Below are 12,021 nucleotides of genomic sequence, written 5' to 3' on the forward strand. Positions count from 1 at the left end.
TCCTGCAGCTCCACCTGTTCAAAGGCAATCATTGCTTCAGTTATATTCAGTCAATCCAGTCCAGTGTTCACTGGCACAACGTAATCTTCTCTACACTGGACAGAAGAAATTCAGACTGGGTGACCTGTTTGCAGAACCTCTATGCTCTGTCCATAAAAATGGCCCCGAGCTTCCAGTTGTCTACCACTTAACACACTACTGTTTCCTGACCAACATTTGTGTCTCAGGCCTGCTGCTGTGCTCTAGCAAGGCTTTGCAATCTGGAAGAACAGCATCTTATCTTCCACTTGGGGATCCTGCAGCTTTCAGGGCTTAATATCAAAATCAATAATTTTAGAGCTTGAACACGACCTTCCATACTCTTTACCCACGCCCAAAACCACTTCCCAGCACTGTCACGACATGAGCAGCTTTCAGCAGAGCCAACCCATTTTCACCTACTCTTAGTACCCATTATCAGCTTTTTTCTTTCCCTAGCTTACTATCAACCATTCTTTCTGCGCCTAACTTTACTTTCTCTCTCTGAGCTCCAAATCCACCTATTTGTTTACTCCTTCTCCTCCCCCATAACCCCCAAACTCCTACTCCGTTACAAATATCATCTTTACCAAGCTAGTAGCAGCTCAAAAAAAGTCACTTGACACAAAACATTAATTCAGATAATACCAGACTGACTGTGTTTCTCCTGCAATTTCTGTTTTTAAATCAACTTTTAAACCTAGAAACAAAAGATGGTATCAGCAAAAGTGATCATGAAGCTGTTACATCCTCATGAAAATCCAATGGCATCACAAAAGTCCTTTGGGAAAGCAAACCTGCTATCCTTACTCAATCAGGCTTGCATGTGACATGACCGCCCATCAGCATTGCTGACTCAACTGCCCTAGTCGTTTGTAACAAATTGCTATAGAGATTCAAGAGGTGGTCTGTCCATAACTTGACTATACATCGAAAATGTATGAGTACATTAGAACAAATGGCAACGAACATTTGCACCACACAAATGCCAGGCAATAACCATCTTGCAGAGTCTTGCAGGGGAGGCGATGGCCTCATGGTATTATCACTAGACTTTTAGTCCAGAAACTCAGCTAATGTTCTAGGGACCTGGGTTTGAACCCTGCCATGGCAGATGATGGAATCTGATTCAATAATAGACAAAAAACCTGGAATTAAGAATCTACTGATGACCATGAAACCATGTCGATTGGCAGAAAAATCCATCTGATTCACTAATATCCTTCAGGGAAGGAAATCTGCCATTCTCACCTGGTCTGGCCTACACGTGACTCTAGAACCAGCAATGCGGTTGATTCTCAAAGAAATTTAATCAGACAGAACACACCCAGGCAGCAGATAAGACAAGGGGAGAAACAGTCCTGTGGACGCTGCAAAGTCCTCCTGACTAACATCTGAGGCTAGTGCCAAAATTAGGAGAGCTGTCTCACAGCCCAGTTAAGCAACAGTCTGACGTGGTCATACTCATGGAATCATACCTTACAGACAATGTCCCAGACATCAGCATCACCATCCCCGATTATATCTTGTCCCACCAGCAGGACAGACGCACAAGATGTGATATACAGTTGGCAGGGAGTTGCTCTGGGGTCCTCAACATTGAACCCTGGGATCCAATGAAGTCTCACAGCTTCAGGTTAAGCATGGGCAAGGAAACCTCCTGATTAGCACATACCATCCTCCCTCAGCTGATGAATTGGTACTCCTCCATGTTGAGCAACACTTGGAGGAATCAAGGATGGCAAGGGCACAAAATGTACTCTGAATGCGTGATTTCGATGTCCATCACCAAGAATGGCTCGGCAACAGTACTACTGATCAAGCTGGTTGGATCCTAAAGGACACAGCTGCGAGATTGGGTCTGCAGCAGGTGGTGAATGAACCAAAAAGGAAAAACAGTCTTGACCTCATCCTTACCGATCTGCCAGCTGCAGATGCCTCTGCAGTATTGTTAAGAGTGACAACCACACAGTCCTTGGGGAGATGAAGTCCCACCTTAACATGGAGAATAACTTCCATCATGTTGTGTGGCACTATCACTGTGCTAAATGGGACAAACTTTGAACAGATCCAGCAACTCAAAACTGGACATCTGAGGCGTTGTGGTCCATCAACAGAAGCAGAATTGCACTCCAACACAATCTGTAAACTCATGGCCCAGCATATTCCCCTCTCAACCATTACCATCAAGCCAGGGGATTAACCTTGGTTCAATGGACAGGGCAGGAGAGCATGCCGAGAGCAGCATCAAGCATACCTGAAAATGAGGTATCAACCAGGTGAAGCTACCAAACAGGATTACTTGCATGCCAAACCACCTAAGCAGCACGTGACAGACAGAATTTAGCAATCCCACAACCAACAGATCATGCCTAAACTCTGCAGTCCTGCCACCTCCAGTCATGAATAATCGTAGGCAATTAAACAACTCACTGGAGGAGTTGGTTCCACAAATATCCCCATCCTCAATAATGGAAGAACCCTGCACATCAGTGCAAAAGGCATTTGTAGCAATCTTCAGCCAGAAGTGCCTAGTGGATGATCCATCTTGGCCTCCTCCAGTGGTCTACAGCATTACAGTTACCAGTCATCAGTCAATTCGATACACTCCACGTGATATCAAGAAACAATTGGAGGCATTGGATAACATGAAGGCTACTGGCCCTGACAACATTCCAGCAATACTACTAAAGACTGCGCTCTCGAACTTGCTGCTCCAATAACCAGGCTCTTCCAGTTAAGTTAAAACAACGGCATCTACCCAACGTGGAAAATTGCCCAGGTATGTCCTGTACATAAAAATCAAGACAAATCCAACCCAGTCAATTACCACCCGTCAGTCTACTTTGACTCTCAGTAAAGTGATGGAATATGTCATCAGCAGTGCAATCAAGCAGCACCTGCTTGGCAATAACCTGTTTAGTGACACCCGGTTTGTGTTCTACCAGAGCCACTCAGCTTCTGACCTCATTACAGCCTTGGTTCAAACACGAACTAAAAAAAAAAAGAGCTGAATTCCAGAGGTGAGGAGAGAATGATAGCCCTTGACATCAAGGTTGCATTTGACTTAGTAGGGCAGCAAGGAGGCTTAACAAAACAGAAATCAATGGGTTTAAGGGGGCAACTCTGCTGATCGGAGTCATACCGGATAGAGAGGAAGATAGGCATGGTTGTTGGAGGTCAGTCATCTCAGCTCCAGGACATCTCTGTAGGAGTTCCTCAGGGTAACGCCCTAGACCTAACCAACTTCAACTACTTCAATCATCTTCCCTCCATCTTATGGTTAGAATTGGGGATGTTCACTGATGAGTTGCATTCACAACTCCTCAAATACTAAAGCAGTCCACGTTCAAACGCAACAAGATCTGGACAATAGCCAGGCTTGGGCCGACAAGTATGGCATGAATGTTACTTGCCACACAAATGCCAGGCTATGAACATCACCAATACGAAGCAATCTAACCATGCCCCTTGACATTCAATGGTGTTACCATCACTGAATCCCCCACTGGCAACATCCTGGGGGTAGCCATTGACCAGAAACTCAAATGTACTCACCACAAACACAGTGGCTACAAGAGCAGGTCAGAGACTAGGAATACTGCCATGAGTAACTCACTTCCTTATTCCCCAATATTCCATCATCTGCAAGGCACAAGTCAGTAACGTGATGGAATACTCCCAATTTGCCTGGATGGGTGCAGCTCAACAACACAAAAAGCTTGACACCTTTCAGGATAAAGTGGCGTGCTTGATTGGCACTTCATCCAAAAGCTTCCACCACTGACAGTAATAGCAGGCCATACTATCTACATGATGCACTGCAGAAATTCACCAAAGATCCTCAGACTGCACCTTCCAAACCCACGACCACTTCTGTCTGGAAGGACAAGGACAGCAGATACATGGAAACACCACAGCCTTCAAGTTCCCCTCCAAGCCCCTCACTATGCTGACTTGGAAATATATCACCATTCCTTCACTGTCACTGGGTCAATATCCTGGAATTCCCTCCCAAAATGCATTGTGGGTAAACCCACAGCAGTGCGCTACAGTGGTTTAAGGCGGCAGCTCACCACCACCTTTTCAAAGGCAACTAGGAACAGGCAATAAATATAGACCAGCCTGCGACGTATACATCCTACAAAAAAAATGAATAAACAAAAGGTACCTAACCACAGCTCACTGAAATCCAATGGTGTTATCATCACTGAATCCCCTATCAACATCATCAGGGTTACCAGTGACCAGGAACTCAACTGGACTCACCACAAACAGTGGCTACAAGAGTAGGTCAGAGGCTAGGAATCCTGCAGCAAATAACTCACCTCCTGACTCCCCAAAATCTGTCCACTATCTACAAAGCACAAGTCAGCCGTGCGATGGAATACTCCCCATTTGCCTGGATGAGTGCAGCTCCAACAATACACAAGAAGTTTGACATTATCAAGGACAAAGCAGCCTTCTTGAATGGTACTACGTAGCAGCAGTGTGTATCATCTGCACGATGCCCTACAGAAATTTGCCAAAAATCTTCAGATAGCACTTTTGAATCCTACGACCTTCTTCTAGGAGAAGAAGGGCAGAAGCTAAATAGGAACACCAGCACCTGCAAGTTCCCCTCCAAGCCATTCACTGTCCTGACTTGGAAATGTATCAGCATTCCTTCGCTGTTGCTAGGTCAAAATCCTGGAAATTCCTCCCTATCAGCATTGTGGGTCCACCACAAAACATGGACTGCAGCAGTTCAAAAAGACAACTCATCACCACCTTCCCAAGGGCAACTAGGGATGGATAATAAATGCTGGCCAGCCAGCAACACCCACATCCCATGAGTGAATTAAAAAATGAAAACATAGCAGCCAATTTGCAAAGAGCAAGTTCCCTCATACAGCAAATAAAGAAATTAAATGATCTCTTTTGGGCAAAGCATAAACATTACTCAACCCACCACAGCAAACACCGTTGATCATTTTCAAATGATCCGTGGGATCTTTTAGGTCCATCTGAGGGAGTAGTTGTGGTTCTGGTTTTGATTTTACACCCCATCAACAAGATGCCACTCATGACAGTTCAGCATTCTCTCTGTCTGTGCTGGGAGTGTCAGTCAAGTCTCTGGAACAACCTTGAAACTACAACTTTCAACAAGAATGCATTACAAAACGAAGATCTAAAACTCAACCAATGTAGACTCTGCTGAGATAATAAGCATCAACTTTACTTCTTTCCACAGTAAAACAGCAAACTTATTTATGAACCAACAGAACCACAGCAGTATCTTCAAAAGCAAGATTCTCCAGACATACCAAAAGGTAAGCAGAAGATCATCCAAAGAAACTGCTACTTGAGTTGTATTACTCAGACTTGAATCATTCATGGCCATCTGGTGAATGAACAATTCCACATTAATCTGATTCATAGAGGAAATAATGTACTCGCTCAGTGGTTAGCACTGCTGCCTTGCAGCACCAGGGACCCAGGTACAATTCCAGCCTCGGGCAACTGTGTGGAGTTTTCACATTCTCCCCGTGTCTGTATGGGTTTCCACAGTCCAAAGATGCGCAGTTTAGGTGGATGGGCCATACTAAATTGCCCATAGTGTGTAGGTGAGGTGGATTAGCCATGGGAAATGCAGGGTTACAGGGATGTGGTAGATGGGTTGAGCTTGAGTGGGATGCTCTTTGGAGAGTCGGTGTGGACTTGTTGGGCTGAACGGCCTGTTTCCACACTGTAGAGATGCTATGATTCTATGTTAAGATTCTATGAACTACCTATTAGCAAAATTTATTGTAAGCTGCTTACCTTTAACACCAAATGTTGGTCCCTGAGATGGTTGTCTCACACAAGCAAAGGCATTAACACCTTGATGGGCCACTAATGCTTGAACCAATCCCATTGTCACTGTACTCTTCCCCTCTCCTAGAGGAGTTGGTGTAATTCTGTAAAAAACACAGCAATGACTCATACTTTGTAAATTAAGCAATTTGTTTGACACATCCAATGAAGTCACTATTTCTTCCTCACTTCAGTTCAGTTGCAGGAGAAAGCAGATAGCTCAGAGATGCAGTTTAGCAGCAGAAGTAACATGAAAGTGGTTTATGTTAGCAAAGGAGGGTAGAATTAGGAGAAATTAAGAATTAGAAGAGACTACTGATTTCTGAATAGGGTGCAAAAGTGAGAGAGAGGGGTAAGGAGGGAGAGGGACGGACAGGAAAAGGAAGAAAGCAAGTAAGAAGGAAACCCAGATACTTGAACACGAAATCTTGGCTGACACTCCAGTGTAGTACCGAAGCCAAGTCCTGTGCCGTGCTTTCATCTTTCAGATGAAATGGTAAACCGAGCCACATTTGCTTTCTCAGGTGGACATGAAAGATCCCGTTAAAAAATTCAAAGGGCAGGATAATTCTTGCCAGCTACTAATGTTTATCCTTGAACCAACATCACAAAGAAAAAGTTATGAGGCACTGCATTGTTTGTGGGACCTTGTCATGCAAACTAATTGTGCAATTCCAACATTACAATTGTGACTGCATGTCAAAAACGTACTTTCTATCCTTGGTACCAATCTACTAAATCTCTTGTGTATCCTCGAGAACTTGGCATCCTTCCTAAAATCTGTTGTCTAGAATTGAACACAATAGGGCCAACTGATGACTAACCGAGACAACAAGGTACAGGGCTGGATGAACACAGCAGGCCAAGCAGCATCATAGGAGCAGAAAGGCTGATGTTTCAGGCCTAGACCCTTCATGACCAACCAGTGATTTATAAAGGCTTAGAATAATGTTAGTCCTTTTTACTCAATGGCACTGTTTAAATGCCAAGGATTCGATATTCTTCTCAAGCTGTTCTGCCACTTAAACATACACCAAGTACACTACATATCCCCCTGAAACTGCACTGAAAATCATAGTTTATACTGGCTACTGACTCAAAAAAAAAACTTAATTAGACAGATGTTGGGAGGAGACCGTTGCTTACCTCTCTAACATGTCCTGAGAGACTCAGATTACACAGTGAGAAAAGTACATTAGTACCCGATTCAACAACATGGGGAACAAAAAGTAATAAGATTGATGCATCCCCTCTCACCCAAGTTATATTATATACGCAACAATCAGCAAAGCAACGGGCAATCAAATCAAAACTAGGCAACCTTCTAAAACAATCTTATTTCAACATTAAGAATGAAAGGCACAGCACGGAAAGATATCATGGTTCATTCAATGAACAATTTCAGCCAAATCTTTGCTCCAGCCCTAGACCTCAGTTTTATCTCTTACCTGCAACCATCCCGGTACCTGAATTTTCATTTATAAGGAACATTATCAAGTTGCCTGGCTGTACTAAAGTGCCTGGCATCCAGGTTTATAGTGGACTTGTTCAGGGTATTCAAGACTCTTTTGTCTCTGGAAATGACCATCCCAATACATTCTTGGCCTATCTACCAGATTCTACCTTCCATTAACTTGACGATATCCAAATCTTTGTTGCCCATATCCTAATTCTAACCAAATTCAGCTCACTCAACAATGTGTTCACCGGGCTATACTAGCTCCCAGTTAAGCAACATATTGATTTCAGCTTCCCACTTTTGTTTTTAAATACCTTTGTAGGTTCACTCCACCTCATTTATGTAATGGCCTCCTGCCTCTACAAACCTTTTTGATATCAGAGTTCCTCTATTTCTGTCAGCTTGTGCATCCCAATCATCCCTTCAATGGTGGTTGCATCTTCAGTTGCTGTGGCCCCAAGCTCTGGAATTCCTACCCTAAACTCCTTTGCCTCCCTTAAAATACTCCATCAATTCTATTTATTTGGATAGGTGCCAAATTTTTTTTCTTTAAGTGCTCCTGTGAAAGCACTGAGTGGTTTCGGTGTGTCAAAGCTGCTGTACACATTCTTGTCATGCAGTAGTTTGCTTAATCATTAAATTTGACTGAACATCAATGATAAAACAAAGATCTGCAAATGCTGGAAATGTGAAACAAACAAAAAACAAATTGCTGGAGAAACTCAGGTCTCCACAGATGCTGCCAGGCTTGCGGAGTTTCTCTAACAATTTCTGTTCTTTGTTTGAACAACAATAGATGTTCCTTCTATGCTGTGACCTTTTGCTTGGTTATATCCAGCTCTTCTTTAATATGCAACTAGATTTAAGTTGCAGTTACTTAGAAAGTGTAACTTCATATCAATTAGAAGTATGCATGTAGCACCTGAGGAGTATGAATCAGTGAGTAGGAACAGCTGTTTCTGCCTGCAGTAAGTGGAGCACCTAAAACACCACAGCCTGATGTGAATACAAATATGTAATTGCTTTCGTTTCTTGGCTAAAGTATTACATATCCATTTTACATAGTATTACCAGCATTACCTTTCTATCTTTCCACTTAATGCATTAGTCACATGGTAGAGAGTTCCACATTGTTACTACTCAAATAAATTAGCTTCTCATTAATGCCGTACTGAATTTATTAATGACTCTCTCATATTTATGGTATCTAACTTTGGTCTTACCCACTAGCAGGAACATCTCCATATCGACAATAAGGAGAATTTTATGATTTTACAGACCTCTATTAGGACCTCCTTCAAGCTTCTCTTTCCAAGAGAAAAAGAGTCCCAGTCCATTCAATCTTCCCTGAAGGGCTGAAGTGTTAGCATACATACTTTAGAAGCACTAACATTGATCTTCATACCAAGGCTTCATACCAACAGGCATTAAGATAAAATAAAAAAAGTGTTCCTACCCGGCAACCAATATGTATTTTCCATCCGGCTGTTCCTTCAGTCTGTCCAAGACAGATAATTTGACTTTCGCTTTATTACTGCCGTAGGCTTCCATTTCTGACTGGCGCAGGCCAATCTCTTTGGCTAGGACATCAATCGGTTTTGGAGTCTGCGCTCTGGATATCTCAATGTCACTGACAACATTGTGTGAAGAATTAAGACCAGCAAATGAGTTCTGATTTATAACTAAAATGTGCACATGCGCATACACCAAAAGAAAGTACTTCCAACATTGTCCAATCTAATCACAAAAAGTTAATAGTGGGAAGTTTTACGAACTAGAGGGATTGAAGGTAAATGAGTTTCGAATGCTTACCTGGGAACAGGGGAGATGGGCTGCAATTTGAGAGGTCGAAGATTCCATTTTTTGTGCTGTTGCTGTTTTAGCCATCTGGCACTGCTTTCAACTGTATTCTATATGAAGTATACCAATAAATTATTTAAAGACTGAAAACATTAATCAAGCCCATAAAAACCTGTGTGTTAACAGTTACACCAATTATTTCTGAAACACTTTTGTATCCCACTTACAAAAAGGTGAAACCTGTCTTTTTGCAATGATGTGTTACAAAAGGCATCTTATAATAACAATAGCTTTTTTAAAATTCACTCATGGGATCTGGGCATCACTGGCTGGCCAGCATTTATTGCCCACCGTTAGCACCCTTGAATAGATGGTGCTGAACTGCCTTCTTGAACTGCTGCTGTCCACATGCTATAGAATCACCCACGTTGCCATTAGGAAGGGAATGTTGTGGTCTCGTTGAAACATTTGAGGGTCATCACAAGGTACAAACTGAGAGAACATAGCCTCTGGCTAGAGAATCTAGAACACCAGGGCACAATCACAGGACAAGGAATCAATCATTTAAGGCCAAGATATAGAGAAATTTCTAATGTGAAAAGGTTGTGAATCTTTGGAATGTTCTACCCCAAGAGGATTGCAAATATTCCATCATTGAGTATACCTAAGGTTGAGATAGATAGATTTTTGGTCTCTCAGGGAGCTGCATAGGCTGAATTCTGTTTCTTTTTCTTACACTATGTTCTGATCAATTTCTCTCCATCCAAGTCCTTACACTGTGGCAGTCCCAGTCGATGTTAGGAAAGTTAAAATCCCCTACCATGACAAATCTATTATTATTGCAGCTCTCTGCGATCTCCTTACATATTTGCTCCTCAATCTCCCACTTACTATTGGGGGGCCTGTAGCACAATACTTTCAAAGTGATCTCCCCTTTTTATTTCTCAGTTCAACTCATACAGACTCAGTGAATGAACCCTCAAGAATGTCCTCTCTCAGTATTGCCACAATGTACTTCTTAATCAAAAACACAACTCTCCCTCCTCTTTTGCCTCCCCTTCTATCCTTCCTATAGCATCTGTACTATGGAACATTGAGCTGCCAGTCCTGCCCCTCCCTCAGCCACGTTTCTGTAATAGCTCCAATATCCCAGTCCCATGTACCCATCCATGCGCTGAGTTCATTCGCCTTACCTGTCAGGCCTCCAGCATTGAAATAAATGCAGTTTAACCCAGACTTCTCTTGCTTCCTGTTGTGCTAGTCTGCCTTGTCTGGTACTAGGATTACCAACATTGTCTTTACTATTTAACTTGCTCTCATTAACTTCTGTACTGTCCTCGACCTTCTCTTTCATCTCCCTACTGCTTTGGATTCCACCTACCTCCCCCAGACTAGTTTAAACCCTCTCGAGTGGCTCTAGCAAATCTTCCCACCAGGATATTTGTTCCCCTTTAGTTCAGGTGCACCTATCCCTCTTGTACAAGTCACCTCTACCCCAGAAGAGATCCCAATAATCCAAGAATCTGAAATCCTGCCCCCTGCACCAACCCGCAAGCCACGCATTCATCTGCCAAATCCTCCTTTTCCTACTCTTACCAACACGTGGCACCAGAAATAGTCCAGAGATTACTACCCTTGAGGTCGTGAATTTTAACTATCTGCCTAACTCCCTATAATCACTTTTCAGGACTCATCTCTTTTCCCACAAGTGTTGTTGGTACCAATGTGTATTACGACCTCTGGCTGCTCACCCCCTCCTTAAGAATTTCATGCAGCCGCTCAGAAATATCTTTGACCCTGCCACCAGGGAAGCAACATACCATCCTGGAATCTCAATCACAGCCACAGAAATTCCTGTGCCCCTGACTGGCCAGTCCCCCAATACTAACACTTGCTTGAACTTTGCCGGGCCCATCTCTACAGTACAGCCAGTCGTGGTGCCTCAGGCCTAGCTGCTGCTGCTGCACTCCCCTAACAGGCTATCACCTCCCCACATCAATATCCAAAACAGTATCCCTGTTTGAGAAGGGAATGGCCACAGGAGACTCCTACACTACTTGCCTGCCTCTCCTGGTGGTCACCTTTCTGCCTGTGATGCAACTACATCACTGTATCTTATGTCTATCACACTGTCTATACAATCTACCCTCAACTAAGCAAACTAGGTTGCACTTTTAAATGAAAACCAAAAGAACTGCAGATGCTGTAAATCAGGAACAAAAACAAAGTTGCTGGAAAAGCTCAGCAGGTCTGGCAGCATCTGTGGAGGAGAAAACAGAGTTAACGTTTCGGGTCTGGTGACCCTTCCTCAGAACTGATCATGGCTGGGAAAACGTCAGTTTAAATGCAGAAATAGGGAGGTGGGTGGGGTAGGGAGTAAACGATAGGATAGAGCCCAAAGAGAGAAAGACAGTTGGACAGACAAAAGGAGTTGCTAATGATCAGGCTGGGAGGTGAATAGTTGTTAATGGGGACTGTTAGTGACTAACAACAGGGGGTGTGTAGTGGCAGGCTATGTGGTAACAAGGCCTGGTGTGTGGGGTGGGGAGCTGGCACACGGGAGAGTTTCGGCCCTAAAATTATCGAACTCCATATTGAGTCCGGAGGGCTGTAGGGTCCCCAAGCGGAAAATGAGGTGTTGTTCCTCCAGCTTGCGCTGGGCTTCACTGGAACACTGTAGCAAGCCGGAGACAGAGATGTTGGCCAGTGAGCAAGGTGGTGCATTGAAGTGGCAGGCAACAGGTAGTTCAGGGTCTTTTTTGCGAGCAGAACGTAGATGTTCTGTGAAGCGGTCGCCAAGTCTACGCTTCGTTTCCCCAATGTAGAGGAGACCACATTGTGAGCAGCGAATGCAGTAGACTAGATTGTTGGAAGTGCAGGTGAAGTGTTGCTTCACCTGGAAGGTATGT

The 12,021-nt window shown here is 43.6% G+C and overlaps 1 protein-coding gene across 1 annotated transcript in view; it reads right to left on the reverse strand.

Moving 5' to 3' along the window:
* Nucleotides 1-12,021, reverse strand: part of mthfd1l (methylenetetrahydrofolate dehydrogenase (NADP+ dependent) 1 like) — a 146,398-nt gene that overhangs the window by 107,049 nt on the left and 27,328 nt on the right. Inside the window, exons 10-12 of the mRNA XM_048601418.1 lie at nt 9,125-9,222; nt 8,769-8,942; nt 5,821-5,957 (exon numbers count right to left, since the gene is read on the reverse strand). Of these exons, the coding sequence (XP_048457375.1) occupies nt 5,821-5,957; nt 8,769-8,942; nt 9,125-9,222 (409 nt within the window). The remainder of the gene's footprint in view (nt 1-5,820; nt 5,958-8,768; nt 8,943-9,124; nt 9,223-12,021) is intronic.

Source organism: Rhincodon typus, chromosome 9, assembly GCF_021869965.1.
Source record: "Rhincodon typus isolate 14 chromosome 9, sRhiTyp1.1, whole genome shotgun sequence".
NCBI lineage: Eukaryota > Metazoa > Chordata > Chondrichthyes > Orectolobiformes > Rhincodontidae > Rhincodon > Rhincodon typus.